This window comes from Gobio gobio (genome assembly GCF_949357685.1).
Source record: "Gobio gobio genome assembly, chromosome: 3".
In the NCBI taxonomy this organism is placed as follows: domain Eukaryota; kingdom Metazoa; phylum Chordata; class Actinopteri; order Cypriniformes; family Gobionidae; genus Gobio; species Gobio gobio.
Window position 1 is genome coordinate 58,694,363 of NC_137099.1, and position 24,143 is coordinate 58,718,505.

General features: G+C 36.3%; 1 protein-coding gene across 1 annotated transcript in view; it reads left to right on the forward strand.

The window, feature by feature from the left end:
* Window positions 1–24,143, forward strand: part of LOC307122947 (adhesion G protein-coupled receptor E2-like) — a 93,769-nt gene that overhangs the window by 52,684 nt on the left and 16,942 nt on the right. The window contains exons 9-11 of the mRNA XM_079811290.1: window positions 7,675–7,706; window positions 20,620–20,688; window positions 20,831–21,020. Of these exons, the coding sequence (XP_079667416.1) occupies window positions 7,675–7,706; window positions 20,620–20,688; window positions 20,831–21,020 (291 nt within the window). The remainder of the gene's footprint in view (window positions 1–7,674; window positions 7,707–20,619; window positions 20,689–20,830; window positions 21,021–24,143) is intronic.

The following is a 24,143-nucleotide window of genomic DNA, read 5'->3' on the forward strand; positions in this document are numbered from 1 at the left end:
AACAAGTAGCTTTCATATATAGTGTTCCCACTAAAACAACAAGAAGAAAAAAGCATATCGTTTTTATTTTGTGTCTGAATGATAAACGCTCTTGTTTTCACTGGAAGTTCGGCAGCTGCCATACAGAAAGCTGACAGAAACACTGAAGTAAATAGTCGTTGCTATGGAAAAGCATATAAACACCCCAATCTGTATAAAAATGCCCAAACCGAATGAAATTGTAATCGGTTTGAGAGAGGTGGGATAAACCTTTTCATGAACCGATCAAACGAAAAAATCCACCATGTAAACGAGCTGATGCGATTACTGTGAGTGTACGTCCTTCTGTGACTGATATATAGCGCCTCCACCACTGAAGAGTGTGCGCTACACTCACAGTAGCCAAAAATGTTGAACATAATGTTGGAATAATGACACAGGCATAGCCTGGCTACGCCATCTCATCTGACAGCGTTTGCTTAGGCTTCAACTGCGGCCAGAATTTATTTTTCTGATGTGATCCCCTTGTCAAAAAATCCTAAAGGATTCCTATAAGAAATCTGAACAGGATTTCCATGAAGAATTTCTATCATATTTTGGAACCTTTCTTATAGGATTCCGTTATGAATAGTCTTATAGGATATTTATGTATTTTCCTATAGGAAACCTGTACAAGATTCCATTTAGAATTTATATCATATTTTGGAACCGTTCTTATAGGATTCCATTATAAATAGTCTAATAGGATATTCATGTCTTGTTCTATAAGATTCTTATCTGATTCCTATTGGATTCTTCGGAAATTGTCTTATAAGACAATACATATATACTGTAGGATCTTTTTTACAGAATTTTAAAGGGATTGGGTCTCTCACTAACACACACACACACACACACACACACACACACAAACACACACACACACACACACACACACACACACACACACACACACACACACACAGACACACACACACACACACACACACACACACACACACACACAGACACAGACACACACACACACACACACACACACACACACACACACACACACACACACACACACACACACACACACACACACACACTACCCCTAAACCTACCCATCTCACACACACACACACACACACACACACACACACTAACCCTAAACCAACCCATCACACACACACACACACACACACACGCACACACGCACACGCACACACACACACACACACACACACACACACACACACACACACACACACACACACACACACACACACACACACACACACACACAACAACTAAACCTACACTGTAAAAAAAAATCCCCATAAAATTTGGGGTAAAAAAAAACAGCAGCTGTGGTTGCCAGAACATTACCGTAAAAAATACGGCAGTAACGTTTTATGTCTTTAGGGACAGCACCATATAATTTAAAGGTTTATAATGTAATAATTACGGTTAAAAAAAACATTTATTTTACAGTTTAAAACCATATCATTTAAAGGTTAACAATGTAATAATTACAGCTAAAAATAAATAAATTACTGTACAGTTAAAAACTGTATAATTTAAAGGTTTATATTGTAATGATCATGTTTACACTTTAAACTATTTATGGTAAAATAAATATAATTCATTGATTGTAATAACAGATATATTTCAATATGTTGGTAATTTAACATTATGTACCTTTGACATATACGTAAAACCATCAATCACAGTGGTGATGAGAATCACGTCATGAATCTAAGTTCATTACAAGCAGCTTTTAAGAAAACAAATATAGAAGGTGCTCAGTGTCATTCACTCAAACACTAAACACCATCATGGTAAAACACACAAAATTTAAAAAATGCAATAAACATTCATTTAACCCCTAATTTAACCCGCTAGCAGGACGTTTTCCAGCCAGCACAGCCACGTAGGCCCCACATCGGTTAGCCCAGATGAAATGAACACTGCTCAGCGTGCACACTACAGACTGTTAAGTGTAAAACTGAATCAGTGTAGGAGTTAATTAAGTGATTAAGTGATTAATTAAGTGATGATTGAGCATTAGTAAAGATAGCTCCTGTTAACAATCAGATTCACTGAAGGAAAGAGAAACAAGGACTAAAACTGACTTCAGCCACAGCTTTAGATGAAATCAACTGAAGATAAAAGAAGACATTAAATCTCTGAAGATCTCAGCAGAGGAGGATTAAACAACTCCACAAACAGCATTACCAGCTTCACACATTACTAACCAGACTGACTTTATTTTTGTAGAGCTGCTGTATTTCTCTCATTGAGCTCTTATTTGTGTTGAAAACTGTTATTGTTTGTTTATGTCACCATCATGGTGATCAGTGTTGTATTTAGTTGGGCAGTTTGATGACTTTTTAACATTAGTGTTTCTCTGGCTGTTGTAATTGAGTTAGTTATGGCAGGAAAAGCAAGAGTAAACACAATCAGATGCTGTCGGCTACACAGTGATAAGAATATGATCATTGTGTAGTGATTTAATTCACTGATCTTATGGCTGAGTTTGAGCAATATACTATTAACTTTGTTTTTATTGTGATTCCGGGAAAGATCCAAATCGGTTGTAATCAGTAAAGCTGAATAAGTTTTAAAGTAGATTGTCCACTAATCACCTCTAACTCCTGCGAAATTAACTCACACACAGACATCAAGAATCAGCCCATGAATCTCAACAATGGTGACATGCTTCATGCCACAATGCATTCTGGGTGCCATGGATGAGTTTTGCATGATGCACCCAGAATGCATTGCGGCATGAAGCATGTCACCATTTTTGAGATTCATAGGCTGATTCTTGATGTCTGTGTGTGAGTAAAACTCACAGGCGTCTGAAGAGCTTCGTATACAATCTGCTTTAAATCGTATTCAGCTTTTCTGCTCAACATTGTCCCGCATATCTCAAATCACAATAAAACTAAGTTAATAGTATATTGCTCATACTCAGTCAGGAGATTCACAGTGAATTAAGTCACTACACAACAATCATAGTCTTATAATTAAGTAGCCGACAGCAACTGGTTGTGTCTTGCTTCTCTTGGCATAGCAAATTCAATTACACTAATTCAGAGTTACTTATAACACTATGGCCCGGTTTCACAGACAGGGCTTTGACTAAGCCAGGGTTAGGCCTTAGTTCAATTAGGACATTTAAGTAACTTTTATAAACGTGCACAAGAAAAAAAACATTACTGGTGTGCATCTTGAGACAAAACAATGCCACTGACATATTTTAAGATTTGTCAGTGCAAGATTCTTTTAGTTAAAACAGCTCAAAAATGCATTTTAGTCTAGGATTAGCTTAAGCATTGTCTGTGAAACCGGGGGCTAATGAGTGTGGATTATATAAACTCTGAGCAGTGTTAATGTAACACTGGGACATTTGCAGTGTGTCTCATTGTGTGATACTTTTGTATCCTTTTTGTATAGTTTTAGCCTGGTTGTCACTGCCATTCACAGCTATGGAGAAGCAAGTGCAGGAAGTTTTTATTGATTTATTTCTGCTTATGAGGTCCGTGACTTTATTTTCATTCCAGGATGACTGTAAAAAGTAATTCATTAATTATTCATTTATTTATTATAATATAAAATATCACAGGACAAAGTGAAATTCCACAATGAAAAACACAATGTCCAATAAGATTCTAAGAATCTAATAAGATCCTACAGGACAAAGTGAAATTCCAATAGGATTTTTTGACAAGGGCGATTCTTACACTTTACAACAAATAAATAGTTTTTAAAAGTTTTGTAAGTTGTGGTGACCGTTGATGGTTGCCATGGTAACCGGGAACATTCAAGCTGCTGGAGAGGACATTTCTCTCCGTTTCTCGTAAGTTTGGCTATATAAAAAAGTTTAACAACTGTTTCAAACATTAAGTAACATTACCCACAGTCTACTTTAATTACTTGTGTTAATATTTATACCTCTGTGATAATGGTATCTTTCCTTAATATATTAAATATCTATGTATTTATGAGTGATTATGTCTACATTGGACACACGCAAAATCGGCGACAGTAAACAGATGTATACGTTCTATTTCTGATGCACAGGATCTGCGCCAGTGTAGACAATTTCTCTTTTTTTGAGTCACACCAGAGACGACCTCAACCCACTGAGCAAAGTTATGTCCAAAAGACGTCTTTTCAATGTCTTTGCCGTACGTTGAAAAGACGTCCACTGAGGAGACAGAATAAAATTTTTTATGACGTCTGTTTTTGACGTGTTCTGCACGTCCGATATAGAGGTTCATGGAACCTCAAGGTTTAAAAACTAGTTCAAATTGTGGACATATTTTCCATTTGTAATTGCAAAGCAACTCACAGACAGTGTGTGTTTGTCCAGAAATCATGACAATAAAAGAAACTTAGCTCACACCTTTAGACACTTTAGACAACTTAGCATCTGTAATTCACACATCTTTGGATCGTGAGAGAATCGTGGGATTCAATTCAGGATCTTCTTGCTGTGAGGAGACAGTGTTTCCCACTGAGACACTGGTGCTGCCCTTAATCACAGACATAAGACACACTTTGACTATTTCTGTCAGACGTCTACAGAAGCTCTTACTGAGAATTAACAGAGGTTTAGATGTTGATGTTTATGGTTAATTTGAAGTCACCATTGTGGTGGGAAGCGTTTGCTTTAGTTGGGCTCCTGGTTCCCGCATTGGTGTTAGTTTTTCTTTAGATGTTATAACTGTGGGTGTGTGAGAAACACAATAGCTGTGGTTGAGAAAGCAAAGATAAAGTGAGGTGTTGTCAACTTCTTGTTGATGACCAAATCATCCGAAGTCTAGAATCTGATGTTGTGCTTTTGAGTAATTTGTTTAAAGGCACTATAAACTTGTGAATCTACAGCATTGGCACCAATAGCATTAAAATTATCATTTATCCCTAAGGATGATTAAACAGTATGTGCAAACAATGTTATGAGCAAAGATTTCACATATTCACACACAGACATCAAGATTATGCCTATGCTTCACAACAACGGTGACAATCAAGTTTGAGTTTTGTACTATGAAGCTATTTTTGTTTTGATTGTCACCGTTGTTGTGAATCATATGCAAAATCTTGATGTCTGTGTGTGACTATGTGAGATATTTCCTCAAAAACAATGTGTACATTCTGTTTTATCATCTATCAGGATAAGTGATTATTTTATTGCTACTGGTCCCGATACAGTGAATTTAAAAGGTTATTGAGGCTATACAAAAATGATTACTTGCCAAACAAGTACACAAAACTCAAAAGCACAAAATCAGATTCTAGTCTTCTGATGATTTAGTCGTCAACATGGAGCTGACAACACCTGAAGTCACTTAAAGCTCTGTTAATTCTCAGTAAGAGCTTCTGTAGACGTCTGACAGAAATAGTCAAAGTGTGTCTTATGTCTGTGATTAAGGGCAGCACCAGTGTCTCAGTGGGAAACACTGTCTCCTCACAGCAAGAAGATCCTGGATTGAATCCCACGATTCTCTCACGATCCAAAGATGTGTGAATTACAGATGATAAGTTGTCTAAAGTGTCTAAAGGTGTGAGCTAAGTTTCTTTTATTTTCATGATTTCTGGACAAACACACTGTCTGTGAGTTGCTTTTCAATTACAAATGGGAAATATGTCCACAATGAGCACATTTGAACAGGTTTTTAACCTTGAGGTTCCATGAACGTCTATATCAGACGTGGAGAACACGTCACACAGTAAAATCCCCAGAGTTAAATTAACACTGCTCAGAGAACATTTGGTCCCACTCTACAGAGTGTTAAAGTAACACTGAATCAGTGTTAAAGTTAATGAGATAATTGAGAGATTAATTAAGTGATGATTGGCCATTAGTGATGAAAACCTGATGATAATGAGTAGAATCACTGAAGGAAAGAGAAAAAGAAAAACACAAGAACTACGACTGACTATAAAAAAGACATTAAATCTCTGAAGATCTCAGCAGAGGAGGATTAAACAACTCCACAAACAGCATTACCAGCTTCACACATTACTAACCAGACTGACTTTATTTCTGTCAGACGTCTCTTATTGAGAATTAACAAATGTTTTGTTTGATTTTGTTGTGAAAATTGTTAGTTTTTAATGTGACCATCATGGTGATCAGTGTTTTCTTTAGTTGGGCAGTTTGATGACTTTTTAACATTAGAGTTTCTCTGGCTGCTGTAACTGAGTTTGTTATAGCAAGAAAAGCAAGAGTAAACACAATCAGATACTGTCGGCTGCTTGATGATGAGAATATGATCATTGTATAATGATTTAATTCATTGATTTTATGACTGAGTATGAGCAATATACTATTCACTTTTTTTATTGTGATTTTAGAAAAGATCCAACACGGTTTTAATCAGAAAAGCTGAATAGTTTTTGCAACCGATTGTACACTAATCGTTTCTAACTCCTGCAAGAAACTCACACACAGACATCAAGAATCTGCCTATGAATCTCAACAATGGTGACATGCTTCATGCCACAATGCATTCTGGGAGCCATAGATGAGTTTTGCGTGATGCACCCAGAATGCATTGTGGCATGAAGCATGTCACCATTGTTGAGATTCATAGGCAGATTCTTGATCTCTGTGTGTGAGTAAAACTTGCAGGAGTTAAAAGTGTTTATTGTGTGATGTGTTATTAAACCGCAGTACAAATCTTACGTAAATTTTTTTTGATAATTGTTTAGTTTCTCTGATGATAACATTGCTGGATCTTCTGCCCTAGAATCACAATGCTCCTATAATCAATGACTTTCAGGGGATCAGCAAATAAGGCATTATATGATGATAACAACTGTATCATAAACAACAAACGTCAAGATTTTCTTGCCATTTTCACCGCAACGAACAGTTACAGCAGCCAGAGAAAAACTTATGTTAGCAAGTCAAGGGTCAAGAGCCCAATTAAAGCAAACACTAATCACAATAATGGTAACTTCAAACAACTTTAATTTTCAATAAAACATCAACATCTAAACCTCAATAAGAGCTTCTGTAGTCATCTGATAGAAATAAAGTCTGTCTGGTTAGTAATGTGTGAAGCTGGTAATGCTGTTTGTGGAGTTGTTTAATCCTCCTCTGCTGAGATCTTCAGAGATTGAATGTCTTTTTAATAGTCAGTCGTAGTTCTTGTGTTTTTCTTTTTCTCTTTCCTTCAGTGATTCTACTCATTATCATCAGGTGTTCACCACTAATGGTCAATTATCACTTAATTAATCTCTTAATTATCTCATTAACTTTAACACTGATTCAGTGTTACTTTAACACTCTGTAGAGTGGGACCAAATGTTCTCTGAGCAGTGTTAATTTAACTCTGGGGATTTTACTGTGCAAAAACAGACGTCATAAAAACTTTAATTCTGGCTCCTCAGTGGACGTCTTTTCAACGTACGCCTCTAGGGGCAAAAACATTGAAATGACGTCTTTTGGACATAACTTTGCTCAGTGGGAGCTGGTAATCTATTAATATTGTTTAACATGATTTCATACTGATAGTTTTGAGTTCTGCTCCTAATGGATCAACATCATAACAGCCTTAAAGTAAAACACTGACTTCCACTCTGGATTAAGTTCAAAATGAATAAAACACAGTACAAATGGATATGAGGTCTTTATGAATTATCATTTGCAGCTGTATTGTATTATTGTCTTCATGTTGATTTCTGTCATTGCAGATATAAATATAACACTGCCGGAAGGATGCACCGTAAGTTGAGTTTCTGAAACTGTAGTTTTAGAGTTGGACCCACAGCTCCTGTCAATAGCCATGTTTCCATCCATGTATTTTATGCTAATTTTGGGGTATTGCACAAGATTATGTGATTGGATAAATGGACTAATCAATCTCATCACACGTAAAATTTAGTTTTAGTGATTTAAATGATTTGTGTCAAAATGATTTGGTACAATAACCTCCGAGACTCATAATCATAGACATCAGGCATTCAAACAAAAGATAACAAGACAGTGTTTATTGTTGCGTTTCGTCTGTGAGGAGCAAGTCATTTATTATGCAAGAAAATGAGCCAGCCCAGCAGGCACAGGATGTAGACTACAACATCTGACAGACATTGGATTTTGGTTGAAAATTAAAGTTGGGTTGGCGTCTAAATCCAACGTTTGTTTGACATCAAGCTCCAACGTTGGGCAGAATTTCAAATTTTGGTCGGAATAAATACACAAAAACAAAAAGTAAAGGTTAAATGCATAGCAGTTCACTCGGAAACCTTTATTTAAAAAAGTTTTTAAAAAAAGATTTACAACACTTATTCGTTTCTCTTGCTTGGCTTTATCCTCGTCTTGTTCCTCTACTTTTTCGTCCTTGCCACAGATGAATATTAAGAAGGAATCCCATGTCTCTACACTCTCAGAAAAAAAAGGTACAGTGGAGGTACAATTTTGTTCCTTGGGGAACAAAACGTATAACTGTACCTTTAAAGGTACACAATTGGTCCTTAGGGTACAATTTCCCCTACAATTTCAACCATTAGCAGGCAAGTTCGGTCCTAGTGAGCCAATGTCCTGCAGAGTTTGGCTCCAACCCTGAAAGACATCTATAGAAGCTCTTATTGAGAATTAACAGAGGTTTAGATGTTGGTTTTATTGAAAATGTTTGGTCACCATTATGGCGATCGGTGTTTCCTTTAGTTGGGCAGTTTAACTCTTGGCTTTTTAATTTGAGTTTGTGGTTTTTGTTACAGTGTTAACAAAACACATAATATTTTCAAATCAAAAGAAGCTATAAACAAAAATTGTCATGAAGAAAAATGTTTGACTAAACTCATCACTGACTAAAACTGTTAATAAATTATATTCATCAACAATGCTTTCTTGCCACAGATCAGGCATTTTGATTTTTAAATACATTCTGGGGGGAAAAAAGTTTAGATGCACACAGATATCAAGAATCAGCATATGAATCTCAACAATGGTGACATACTTAATGCTGCAATGCATGCTGGGAGCCATGCGTTTTATACTGTGGTGGCTTAGTAGGGCTGGAGCTAAACTCTGTAGGACATCAGCTCTCTAGGACCCAACTTGCCTACCCCTGACTTAGAGGTACAAAAATGTACCCTTAAGGGCCACTTGGTCCGTGTAACGCTTCACAATTCAATTTTCAGACCATATAGTGCAAATGCAAAAATTAAAATATTGAAACAAACGTCCATTTTTTCCATTTTCTCGGTTACTTCATCAGTGGATTTTTGCCATTTTCTCTCCTTTTTTCAAATTTCCTTTTGCTAAATTATGACTTAAGAAATTATCTTTTGAATAAATTGAAATCTAACCGATTTTATTTTCCTTCTATTTTTTTCCCCAATTTACGTGGACTGTGCCATATAGCGGGGGGAGGTCGCGGACTGTTTTACATCGTTTATGTAGGCTATATATAGCCTGCGTGCACGTTGAGAAGTAACTTATAGTTTAAAAGGCTAACACAGAGGACGCCATAGTTTTTATTGTTAATAACTGTGCTAAATGTAGAATTCAGGTCTGGCCATAGGGAGCAGCGGGCAAACCGGTGGCCTGGCTACTTATTTCGCCCGCTGCTTTGTATTTATCTATACTTATTTGTTATTAGTGCACGCACGCACACACACATACACACACACACGTGCACGCATGCACATACATACACACACACACACACACACACACACCTACTTTATTATATTGATGCATGCCTCGATGTACCCGAATGATTTAAGGACTCGCCATTTGATAATTAACCAATACAAATTATGAATCCGCTACTCTTGACTTGCAGCATATCATTATATAGCCTACATATACATAGGCATATCAAAGCCTATCATTCTCGGCTGGCTTGTAATGAACCGAGTTAATGACTGCTAAATTTAAGGGCACGAGAAGATGTGAGAAGCAGTATATTCAATGAAAAGTTCAATGTTGCCGTGGAAACGAAGAATGATGATGATCACTAAGTCAAAACATCGGCAAAGGAGTTTATTTAGGCCCAAATATTTTGTATGTATGCATGTAGGCTAGGCTAAGATGTGAATAAAAGCTAACAAAAATTTGCTGAACTTTATAACTTTAACAAAATTATAAAGAAAGAAAAAGTGAAAAGACAGTCACAGACATAGGCTACCAATTCAGATAGATTTGAAACATTTTGCCTTATGTAAATATTACGGTGACGCATTGCTGCCACATACATATTATTTTTTTCACACAATTATGTCATGATAACGAGATCTTATGAAAAAGAGACTACTGTCTCAATGTGACTACCCTGGTAAAACAAAGTATAAATTAAAAAAAAAATCTTATGTCGTTAAAACGACATCTTTTCTCGTAATAACAAGATCTTATGTCGTAAAAACAACAATTTTCTCGTAATAACAAGAACTTTTGTCGTTAAAACAACATTTTTCTCATTAAAACGACGTATTTTCTCCTAATAAGGTGTTGTATAGTGATGTGTGTATATATGTCTGTATCCACATTAGAGAATGTATTTAGCCCATGCCTTTGTCACACTTGTTTAAAAGCAGAAAAATATCTCATCCGCTCCCTGTATCAGTAGCAGTGCCCATAGCACGAAATTGTTGCAATTTATTGATTGAAGCCTGCAGTTCATAACAGCCATGGGTAGCAGGTGCCATGGATCAGTAATGATAAGCGTGTAACTTTAACCTAGTAATGATGGACCCCGGTGCAGCCACAAATATCATAACTGTCTATAATGGGCCTACTGTAATTAAGACATATATTCAAAAAATGTATTAAAAACAGAAAGACGCAGGATTCAAAAACTGGAAACTTTTGAACCTTCATTATGTACACAAATTATTTAGTAATAACAACTTCAAATCATTTGAACAACTGAGAATAGAGTTTAAACTACCAAGAACAGACTTTTTCAGGTACCTACAATTAAGGAGTTTCATACTGAAACACCCAAACTGGAACAGATTAATAGAGCCCTCCCTTTTAGAACGGTATTTATAAAAAATTCAGGGTGGAGAACATATGAGGAAACCAATAAGCAATGTTTATAAAATCATTGCTTCAATGACAAGAGATAATTCATTCTATGTGAAAGACAAGTGGACTAGGGAGCTACGGCTCGAAATAAGTGAAGAAGTTTGGTTGGAGGTATGTACTCAGGCTCATAAAGTCACAAACGTCAATTTTTGGAAGGAATTTCAATGGAAAATAAATAACAGATTTTTCAGAACACCACAAGTTGTGGCTAAAATGAATCCGAATCAATCAAGTCAGTGTTGGAGGGGGTGTGGAGAGACAATGGCTACTCACTCACATATTTTTTGGCAATGCCCTTTGTTGGATAACTTTTGGAAATCCATTTTTACATATATTAATAAAGTACTGAATGTTGACCTGATAAGAGACCCTCTGATAGCAATCCTAGGGATTAAACCAGCTGTGATACACAGTACACTGTAAAATCGAATTAGTTAGACTTACTTGAAAAAAGCATGCAAACCGATTGCCTTAAAAAAACCAAGTAAAGTGAAATAGGAATATTATGTTGTGCTAACAAATGCTTAATTAGTATAGTTCACTTACACAAGAGTTCTAGTGGCTAAAAAAGAACTGTAGAGAGTACTTGATCTTTTAATTTAGGTTTACTCTTGACTTAGTTTAGCTACCATAGATGTTACCATTGTTGTGTTTTGCATGCTGAATGTTGAAGTCTGTGTGTGACTCAAGCATGATCAGCTGCAAGATATTGTTACAAATATAGAGGGATTATATCAACTCATTTAAAAGTTCCACAGGTGTTTATGACGTAAGTGTTAGCAATACAATTGTAAATGATCATTATATGACAAAGGAAAATATTACATAGGTTAATTTTAAAAGATGATCTTAATTTCTGACTCATTAACTATAGTTAATTATTCAGTCAGAAGCTAGGTCAACTTTTAAAAGCAACCTATTTATTACTTCTCTTCCTTTGAAACCAAATAACTGTGATTTCTTGTTGCATCGCTGCATCAGAAAGAGAGTTTTAATAATATAAATGTTCCAAGTGCTCAACCAAAGTGAACACTTATCACCATAATGGTAATTTTTTTTTTTTTTTTTGCTTAACAAAATGGCACTCAAACCAATCAATTAATCTTAACTTGTTTTTTCTGAGTAAACAAGGAATAGTATGTGAATAGTACAGATTACTAGATTTTTTCAATTGAGTTAAGACACTAAGTAAAGTTAACTAAAAAGTGTTAGTTAGAATCACTGTTGGATTTTACAGTGTAGGAAAAATATGTATTTATTACAGATATTACTGATAGCAGCAAAGAAAGCAATTACAATAAAATGGCTTAAGAGTGAGCCACCAAACCAAGCTGAATGGCTAACAATTTTGAGAAATATTTACACTATGGAAAAAATTACATATTCATTGAGATTACAGAGGGAACTTTTTATTGAAAGATGGGCACCATTAATGATGGTGATGGAGGACCATTAGAATTAACTGGTTATATTTGCCAGGGGAACTTGAATACAACCCATGTTTTGTTTTAAGTTGATGTTTGGTTTGTTCAAATTTTTTATTTTAAATGTTGTTAATAATTTCTTATTTCTTCTTTTCCTTGTACTTTTGGAAATATTTTTCTGCGGAATTGATCATACATGTAAGGATGCGTGAATGTTATGATCCCCTGTAAAGGATATTGTTTCTGAGTGCAAGTAATTGATGTAAAAGGAGATTTGAAGAACATTCAAAATAAAAAAAAAGTAACACAAAAAAAAAACCCAGAAAGACGCTATTTCAGCCTTAGGCTACTCAAAGGCCGCGGAAACATGGCCAGTGGGTTCGTTACACATGTCAATCCATTCCCGGCGTTCTTGGTTTGCTTCTTATGTATTAAATATACAGGCAATTAGATGAACCTTGATCAAAATTAAAATACAATTGATAGAAAACGAAATTCACTTCAAAGAAATGATTTCTGCAAAACAACACTCAACAAAAATCATGTCTGACTCCACTCCATGTTTCCATCTTACTCATGCCGACAAAAGCGCACGCAAATTCTTTAATATTTTTAATTTTTGCAGTTTTTTTTACCACTTCGTTATTTTGGCTCGGAATTTCGTTTGTTGGAAATATGAACTGAATTTAGAAATTAAATTTGAAATTAAAAACTTTGCGTTAATAAACAAAATACATTTTTGAAGCGTTTGGAGTGGAGTAGGCTACATGCAAACGTAGCCTATTTAGATTCATAGTTAGGCTATATGTTTAAATATTAGCTTATTGAATTATTGTTTTAATTTCATATGTTGATGATGAAAAGTGAGCAGCATGAGTAAGATATAGGCTATAAGACGTGCAATATGTCTGGAGACAAGGAGTGGGGTCAGACATGATTTTTATTGAGTGTTGTTTTGCAGAAATCATTTCTTTAAAGTGAATTTCTTTTTCTATAAATTGTATTTTAATTTTGATCAAGGTTTCATAAACTAATGGCCTGTATATTTAATACATAAGAAGCAAAATAAGAATGCGGGGAATGGATTGCGTAAAGAACCCACTGGCCATGTTTCCGCGGCCTTTGAGTAAGGCTGAAAGCGTCTTTCTTTCTAGAATATACAGTGAGGAAAATAAGTATTTGAACACCCTGCTATTTTGCAAGTTCTCCCACTTGGAAATCATGGAGGGGTCTGAAATTGTCATCGTAGGTGCATGTCCACTGTGTGAGACATAATCTAAAAAAAAAAATCCAGAAAACACAATATATGATTTTTTAACTATTTATTTGTATGATACAGCTGCAAATAAGTATTTGAACACCTGTCTATCAGCTAGAATTCTGACCCTCAAAGACCTGTTAGTATGCCTTTAAAATGTCCACCTCCACTCCATTTATTATCCTAAATTAGATGCACCTGTTTGAGGTCGTTAGCTGCATAAAGACACCTGTCCACCCCATACAATCAGTAAGAATCCAACCACTAACATGGCCAAGACCAAAGAGCTGTCCAAAGACGCTAGAGACAAAACTGTACACCTCCACAAGGCTGGAAAGGGCTACGTGGAAATTGCCAAGCAGCTTGGTGAAAAAAGGTCCACTGTTGGAGCAATCATTAGAAAATGGAAGAAGTTAAACATGACTGTCAATCTCCCTCGGACTGGGGCTCCATGCAAGATCTCACCTCGTGGGGTCTCAATGATCCCAAGAAAGGTGAGAAATCAGCCCAGTCCTACACGGGAGGAGCTGGTCAATGACCTGAAAAGAGCTGGGACCACCGTTTCCAAGGTTACTGTTGGTAATACACTAAGACGTCATGGTTTGAAATCATGCATGGCACGGAAGGTTCCCCTGCTTAAACCAGCACATGTCCAGGCCCGTCTTAAGTTTGCCAATGACCATTAGGATGATCCAGAGGAGTCATGGGAGAAAGTCATGTGGTCAGATGAGACCAAAATAGAACTTTTTGGTCATAATTCCACTTAATGTGTTTGGAGGAAGAAGAATGATGAGTACCATCCCAAGAACACCATCCCTACTGTGAAGCATGGGGGGGGGGGAGCATCATGCTTTGGGGGTGTTTTTCTGCACATGGGACAGGGCGACTGCACTGAATTGAGGAGAGGATGACCGGGGCCATGTATTGCGAGATTTTGGGGAACAACCTCCTTCCCTCAGTTAGAGCATTGAAGATGGGTCGAGGCTGGGTCTTCCAACATGACAATGACCCGAAGCACACAGCCAGGAAAACCAAGGAGTGGCTCTGTAAGAAGCATATCAAGGTCCTGGCTTGGCCTCGCCAGTCTCCAGACCTAAACCCAATAGACAATCTCTGGAGGAGCTCAAACTCAGGCCAGAAACCTGACTGATCTAGAGAAGATCTGTATGGAGGAGTGGGCCAAAATCCCTCCTGCAGTGCAAACATGGTGAAAAACTACAGGAAACGTTTGACCTCTGTAATTGCAAACAAAGGCTACTGTACCAAATATTAACATTGATTTTCTCTGGTGTTCAAATGCTTATTTGCAGCTGTATCATACAAATAAATAGTTAAAAAAATCATATATTGTGATTTCTGGATTTTTTTTTTTTTAGATTATGTCTCTTACAGTGGACATGCACCTACGATGACAATTTCAGACCCCTCCATGATTTCTAAGTGGGAGAACTTGCAAAATAGCAGGGTGTTCAAATACTTATTTTCCTCACTGTATGTATTACAGTATAACATACAATATATTACAGTAGGCCTATTTTAGATAGTTATGATATTTGTGCACCGGGGTCCGTGATGTCTAGGTTAAAGTTATACCACTGATGCGAACATGAGCGGTCCATGGCACCTGTTACCCGTGGCTGTTATGAACTGCAGGCTACATCAATAAATTACGATACTTTCGTGCTATGGGCACTGCCACTGATACAGGCAGCGGAAGAGTCTATTTTACGCTGAGCTTGCTTCTGCTTTTCAGACATGGACGTGTGACAAATGCACAGTGCCACCGCTCCCATTACACATATCACGCGCTGCGCATAGGGCACCAAGTGCTCAGGGGGGCACCACAAGAAAATGCTCTCTCTCTCTTTTCACTTTTTCTTCTTGTATTAGAAGTTATTATTAATGTTTAAAATCTATCTGAATTGGTAGCCTATGTCTGTGACTGTCTTTCACTTTTTCTTTCTTTATAATTTTGTTAAAGTTATAAAGTTCGGCAAATTTTTGTTAGCTTTTATTCACATCTTAGCCTAGCCTACATGCAAACATACAAAATATTTGGGCCTAAATAAACTCCTTTGCCGATGTTATTGTTTTCACTGAGTGATCATCATTCTTCGTTTCCACGGCAACATTGAACTTTTCATTGAATATACTGCTTCTCACATCTTCTCGTGCCCTTAAATTTAGCAGTCATTAACTCGGTTCATTACAAGCCGTTAATTATCAAATGGCGAGTCCTTAAATCATTCGGGTACATTGAGGCATGCATCAATAGGCCTATAATAAAGTGTGTGTGTGTGTGTGTGTGTGTGTGTGTGTGTGTGTGTGTGTGTGTGTGTGTGTGTGTGTGTGTGTGTGTGTGTGCACGTGAGTGTGTGTGCACGTGTGTGTGTGTGTGTGTGTGTGTGTGTGTGTGTGTGTGTGTGTGTATGTGTGTGTGCGTGCACTAATAACAAATAAGTATAGATAAATACAAAGCAGCGGGCGAAATAGTAGCCAGGCCACCGGTTTGCCCGCTGCTCCCGATGGCCAGACCTGAATTCTACATTTAGCACAGTTATTAACAATAAAAACTATGGCGTCCTCTGTGTTAGCCTTTTAAACTATAAGTTACTTCTCAACGTGCACGCAGGCTATAGCCTACATAAACGATGTAAAACAGTCCGCGACCTCCCCCCGCTATATGGCACAGTCCACGTAAATTGGGGAAAAAAATAGAAGGAAAATAAAATCGGTTAGATTTCAATTTATTCAAAAGATAATTTCTTAAGTCATAATTTAGCAAAAGGAAATTTGAAAAAAGGAGAGAAAATGGCAAAAATCCACTGATGAAGTAACCGAGAAAATGGAAAAAATGGACGTTTGTTTCAATATTTTAATTTTTGCATTTGCACTATATGGTCTGAAAATTGAATTGTGAAGCGTTACACGGACCCCACTTGTTTCTTTTTTTTGTAATTTTGTAATCTTTTTTTTTTTGAGAGTGTAGCTGTAAAAAAATTGTGCTGTAAAATAACGGTAATCTACTGGCAGCTGTGGTTGCCAGCAATGTACTGTTAATTTACAGCCCTCTACTGTTTATTTACAGCTCTCCTTTTTTCAAGTATGTTACCGTAATAATACCATGAAAGGTAACTCTTTTCATTTGAAAAACTGATCGCTTCAAACAGTTCTCATTTTAAAACTAGTAATCATACAGTGTTTGTACTGTAAACATTTAATTTGAGTCCACTGAAAAGGAACATTTCTTAATATAAACTGCAAACACGTAATGTAAACATGATTCTCTCACGATCCAAAGATGTGTGAATTACAGATGCTAAGTTGTCTAAAGTGTCTAAAGGTGTGAGCGAAGTTTCTTTTATTTTCATGATTTCTGGACAAACACACACTGTCTGTGAGCTGCTTTGCAAATATGGAAAATATGTCCACAATGAGCACATTTGAACTAATTTTTAACCTTGAGGTTCCATGAACGTCTATATCGGACGTGCAGAACACGTCAAAAACAGACGTCATAAAAACTTTCATTCTGGCTCCTCAGTGGACGTCTTTTCAACGTACACCTCTAGGGGCAAAGACATTGAAAAGACGTCTTTTGGACATAACTTTGCTCAGTGGGTTTGTTTTCTACACTGAAGATACAGTGCACGCAGAAATGTCCTCAGCGTTTACTCGTCTTTCACCCTCATGCCATCCAAGATGTATACAACTTTATTTCTTCATATGAACACAGAAAAATAAATAATCTCTGCTAATGAAAACTCATTTGGGTTCCTAAAAGTTCAAGCATCAAACCAATGAATGAATAAATGTCTTCTGAAGTGAAACGACAAGTGTTTGTAAGAAAAATAACAATATTTTAAATTTTAAAACTGTAGACTATCTCTTCCGACCAGCAGTCATCTGCGCGTGCGTACGAGGGTTGATTTCACGCTTGACGTAACTTGAAACGTGGCACGCCGAGGTCATGCGGATGTCGGAAGCTGTCGGTTTTTATTTTGTTAATGCTCACAACAGTATACAAACAATAATATAATATATGATAATAGCAATGAAAAACAAACAAGACTTGAAGACAGAGACAGCAGTTCTCGCGTGTCTTTCAGATGAAACTTGCGCGAGAACGTCATGAAAGCTTGAAGCTTCTTGCATGCACTGGCAACAGCTGATCAGAAAAAGAAAAGATTAGTAAATTATGAGAACATTTCTTGGTGTACTTTTTATTTTAATAAATAATAATACAACATATCAAAAGACATGGGATTCATCTTAAGATCCATCAGTGGAAATAACGATAAAGAAGAGGAACAAGAAGACGAAGACAAGCAAGAGAAACAAAAAAGGGACAAAACGTGCCTCTTTCTGTCTGGATGTTATTATTTGAAATGAAAAGTTTATTTTTTAAAAATGAATAAGAAGCGTCCAATCTGTTTTGGATTAAGTTGTTTTACAAATAAATATTTCAGAGTGATATCAGATTTTGTACATGTTTATTGTACTTATTGTACCCTGTACCCACTGAGCAAAGTTATGTCCAAAAGACGTCTTTTCAATGTCTTTGCCGTACGTTGAAAAGACGTCCACTGAGGAGCCAGAATGAAAGTTTTTACGACGTCTGTTTTTGACGTGTTCTGCACGTCCAAAATAGACGTTCATGGAACCTCAAGGTTAAAAACTAGTTAAAATGTGCTCATTGTGGACATATTTTCCATTTGTTTGTCCAGAAATCAGGAAAATAAAAGAAACTTAGCTCACACCTTTAGACACTTTAGACAACTTAGCATCTGTAATTCACACATCTTTGGATCGTGAGAGAATCGTGGGATTCAATCCAGGATCTTCTTGCTGTGAGGAGACAGTGTTTCCCACTGAGACACTGGTGCTGCCCTTAATCACAGACATAAGACACACTTTGACTATTTCTGTCAGACGTCTACAGAAGCTCTTACTGAGAATTAACAGAGCTTTAGATGTTGATACTTATGGTTAATTTGAAGCACCATTGTGGTGGGAAGCGTTTGATTTAGTTGGGCTCTTGGTCCCTGTACTTGAGTTAGCTTTTCTTTGGATGTTATAACTGTGTGTGTGAAACACAATAGTTATGGCTGAAAAAGCAAAGATAGTGTCTTCAGGTGTTGTCAGCTCCTTGTTGATGACTAAATCATCAGAAGTGTAGAATCTGATGTTGTGCTTTTGAGTATTATATTTTTGTTCGGCAAGTAATAATTTGTTTATAGCCACTGTAACCTTGTGAATCTGCTGTATTGACACCAATAGCAATAAACTAATCACTCATCCTGAAAGATGAAAAAACAACAGGTGCACATTGTTTTGAGAAAATATTTCTCATAGTCACACACAGACATCAAGATTTTGCATATGATTCACAACAACGGTGACAATCAAGCATGAGTTTTGTACTTTGAAGCTACCCATCATGCATTGCAGCATTAAGTTTTTTTATTATGATTGTTACCGTTGTTGTGAATCATTTGCAAAATCTTGATGTCTGCGTGTGACTATGTGAAATATTTTCTCAAAACAATGTGCACATGCTTTTTTATCATCTTTCAGGAGAAGTGATTATTTTATTGCTATTAGTCCCGATACAGTGAATTTACAAAGTTATAGTATATAAACAAATTATTATTTGCCAAACAAGAACATAAAACTGAAAAGCACAACATCAGATTCTAGACTTCTGATGATTAAGTCATCAACAAAGAGCTGACAACACTTGAAGTCACTTTGTCTTCGATTTCTCAGCCATATATTGTTTTTCACACACACAGTTACAGCTGCCAAAGAAAAGCAATCACAACTACGGGGACCAAGAGCCCAACTAAAGCAAACGCTTCCCACCACAATGGTGACTTCAAATAAAACATAAACATCAACATCTAAAGCTCTGTTAATTCTCAGTAAGAGCTTCTGTAGACGTCTGACAGAAATAGTCAAAGTGTGTCTTATGTCTGTGATTAAGGGCAGCACCAGTGTCTCAGTGGGAAACACTGTCTCCTCACAGCAAGAAGATCCTGGATTGAATCCCACGATTCTCTCACGATCCAAAGATGTGTGAATTACAGATGATAAGTTCTCTAAAGTGTCTAAAGGTGTGAGCTAAGTTTCTTTTATTTTTTATGATTTCTGGACAAACACACACTGTCTGTGAGTTGCTTTGCAATTATAAATGGAAAATATGTCCACAATTTGAACAGGTTTTTAACCTTGAGGTTCCATGAACGTCTATATCGGACGTGCAGAACACGTCAAAAACAGACGTCATAAAAACTTTCATTCTGGCTCCTCAGTGGACGTCTTTTCAACGTACGCCTTTGCTCAGTGGGTAACTACACGAAACAAGAGGGGAACAAGAACCACTTTAATTTACAGCCTGTAGATTCATACTTACCCTGTAACTACACAGATAATTACCCCTTAATTAAAAAATACTTACAGTATAAATAATGTGTTAATTTTCCTGATAGTTACCCCTTTATTCCCCCAATATTACATATTGTTCCCTTATACCTACACATACTTACTTTATAGTTACACTATAATTACCGAAAAATACACAATCAATACTTTCCGGATATATATATACATAAAATATGAAAAAGTATATATATATATATATCTGTATATATGGTTTTTTTTGTTTATGTTTTTTTTTTGCTCAAGTTAAACTTGCAACTTTGGATTGGAAACAGATAATTAGTTCAAAGAGTAGTGCAATAGAAGAAGCAACTGTTATGTGAAATATGACTGTGCTTTCCTAGATTTGTGTTGTGTTGTGTGTAACATCACTGAACCTTCACAGTGGCCTTCAGTGCAGTAACAATACATGTTTGGTTCTCTGTTCATATTGAAAACATGATCAAAATCAACAAATACTGCTTTTACAATTGTGATTTCAGGGTCAGAACTGCTTCCAAAATCTTCTTGAGCAGATGGAGAACATCACAACTCAAGTGCTCTCTGTGACTGTAAGTCTTCAAGAGAAAAATGATAATGAAATATTTGTCAGTTCCATAATGTAGATAATAGATGATTGACATGATTACCAGTGCTGTCTTATTCGCTCTGTTGATATTTACTGGGACTCTGTTTATCTGATCATTAAACTAGACTGTGACCAACATTTTGACTCTGGCCTTCAAAGCTTCAGGGAAGATTTTCGAGTCATCATCATCAGCTAGCCCAGCTAAACTCGCCTCCTATGGAAACCTTGTGTTGAAAACCAGTGAGAAACTCATTTCTACATTGGTGAAGCCGACAGTCACGAGTGACAATGTCAGTTTTACTCTTGCCGCTGTAGGTGAGTGGAGAAACTGTTATTATTGATGATGAAACTGAGATTATATATGATATCAGGTAGTTTATATAGTCTAGAGAGAAGCGGTGGATCACACGTGACAGACGGCAACAATAATTAATGCAGCTACAGCAAATATATTACTGTGGAGAATTATAAAATGTTTTAAAAGAGATGAGAAAACACTGTCTGTATCTTTTGTTGTTGATGTCAAAAGTCAGCATTTTGTTGCAAATTCATCCATCATTTGGTAGAAGCTCATCAAATTAGACAGAAGCCAGATGGGCAGGTTCTGTCCTGAAAACACTCATCCTCAAAAAAACATGAAAAATATTTGAATTGAAATACATTTTGGACATTTGGATTTGGAAGCAAAACCAGTTGGGAACTGAAGCACTGGAGTATTCAGTGTACTGTAAGATCTGACCTTTGACCTGCAGATGACCTAACAGTTAACCCTTTCACTGTCACTGTCCCGCTACTGCAGGTGTGCAGAACTGCACTTATAAAGCATTTATTTTTCTCTGTTTATGGTAATTTCAACATTTACTAATGCATTATTAAAATCTTGTTAATATTAGTACATGCACTGTCAACTAACATGAACAAACCATGAACAGCTGTATTTGTATTAACTAACATTAACAAAGATTTACTAATGCTGAACAGAGGTGTTGTTTATGGTTAGTTCATGTTCACTAATGTATTAACCAACATTAATAAAACATTATTGTAAAGTGTTACTGCATCTGTTTGCGAAAAAAAAAATACTGTAATTTGTAAAAACTTTTCTTTATGATGTTGTAAGTTATATCAGCTGATTGTCCTTGTTAATGGCTTCTTTTGCACCAATTTGTGTTTTGGTTAACACTTTTGCAAAAACTAACATAAGAAGCCCAGAGTCAAACTGGCCAACTAAAGCAAACACCGATCACCATAATGGTAAACACACATTTTCAATAAATCTTCAAAATCTAAACCCCTGTTCATTCTCAAAAAAGAACTTTAGACAAACGACAGCAATACAGTCAGTCTGGTTTGCGAGAGAGATTTAATGTATTTTCAGTTGATTTCATCTAAAGCTGTGGCTGAAGTCAGTTGTAGTTCTTGTGTTTCTCTTTCCTTCAGTGATTCTGCTTATTATCATCAGGTGTCTTCAATAATCAAACAATCATCACTAAATTAATCACTTCAGTATCTTATTAACTCTAACACTGCTTCAGTGTTACTTTAACACCTGCTGGTGGTTCCCATATGAACACTGAGTGGTGTTAATTCAACACTGGGAAATTTACTGTAGCTTTGAGCACCGACCGGCTCTACATTCCAAGGATTTACACCTCAGTTCCTGTGGTATTGGGTGAACAATACCAGCCGGTTAATTGATTAGTAGTAAATCGCCTTCACCTGCTTTCAGATGGAGCGGCATTTACTACAAAGCTAAAACTCCAGTGTTAAATTAAGAAAGAAGTTAGAGAAGTTAATGAGATAATTAAGTGATTAATTTAGTGATGATTGAGCATTATTGAAGACACCTGATGTTAACAAGCAGAATCTCTGAAGGAGAAAATCATAAATTGTAAGCCACCGTTATGGGGATGGGTGTGTGCATTAGTTGGGCTCTTGACCCTTATGTTCTTAACTTTAGATTTTGTTTGTCTGCTGTTATTAATTTATAACAGTCAAATTAACAAAGAAAAGTGTGTTCTGACAGTGTTGACTATGTTTTGACACAATCATGCTGTGATCAGAAAAATGAAATATTTTGAGATAGTTTGGTTTAACTTGTTAGCAGTAGCTTTCTGATTTTCCAGCATGTGATTATAATTTTTTCTTATAAGCCAAAATATTTAATAATCGTTGTACTGATCAAAAGACTTTCAAATTTATTTAATTAGAAACACAGATATTAATAATCAGCCTGTGAGTCTCAACAATGGTGACAATAATAAAGCATGTTGCAGTGGCTACCACCAATCACAACTCATTAATGGCTCCCATCATGCATTGCGGTATGAATAAATTATGATCTGAATTGTCTATGTAATTTTCTTTTCCTAATTGAATATTCTGCTTGTCACCATTGTTGAGATGCATAGATTGAATCTTGACAACTGTGTGTGCCTAAAAGAAACACTTTTTTTTAAACAACTTTTAAGAAATCCTTTACATTATATCTAAAATTTTGTATATTTATGCAGAATCACAGTTCTGCTGTTAACAGCAACATAAATCAAAAGTATAGTTCAATTGATGATTGTTATAATATAACCAACAGATCACTTTTTATCTTTGTTCTTCTGGCAGTTATAACTCAGATACAGCACCCAGACAAAATCTAAAGTGAATAACATAAGGGTCAAGAGCCCAACTAAAGCAAACACTCATCCCCATAACGGTGGCTTACAATTTGAGATTTTCTCCTTCAGAGATTCTGCTTGTTATCATCAGGTGTCTTCAATAATGATCAATCATCACTAAATTAATCACTTAATTATCTCATTACCTTCAACACTCTTGAGTGGACTCATATACACTCCCAGGAGTGTTAATTTAACACTGGAGTTTTTGCTGTGTACAAAGAGCCGTAGTTAACTGACAAGCTGAGCCATATCGCATTAATTATCGCTGGCGATACGTCCGCGATATTAATGCGATATGGCTCAGCTTGTCAGTTAACTACGGCTCTTTGTAGTAAATGCCGCTCCATCTGAAAGCAGGTGAAGGCGATTTACTACTAATCAATTAACCGGCTTTACTGATGAGATGCGCATAACAATCTCACGATATATAGCGTCCAGCCCTAGTATTGGGTGAACAATACCAGCGCGTGTCATTGAGCAGAGAGAAATCAGCTTCTCTTTTGAATAAACAAGGTTTCCGACTTGAGGATAAAAAAAAAATCCATATCCATAGATTAAAAATGTAAAAACTAAAAACTCTCGTAGTATATACAAAGTGCAAACAAGTGAAACAAGTACTAGAAGAACACGCAACAGAAATGCAGCTACTGAAAGGCAGACACTCGCTTTAGAGCCATTAGTAAACATGAAGGGTCCAAACTACATCGGAGATGAAAACCAATCAATAGTCATTTTATTTGTTTGTATATTGGAATTTCATAAT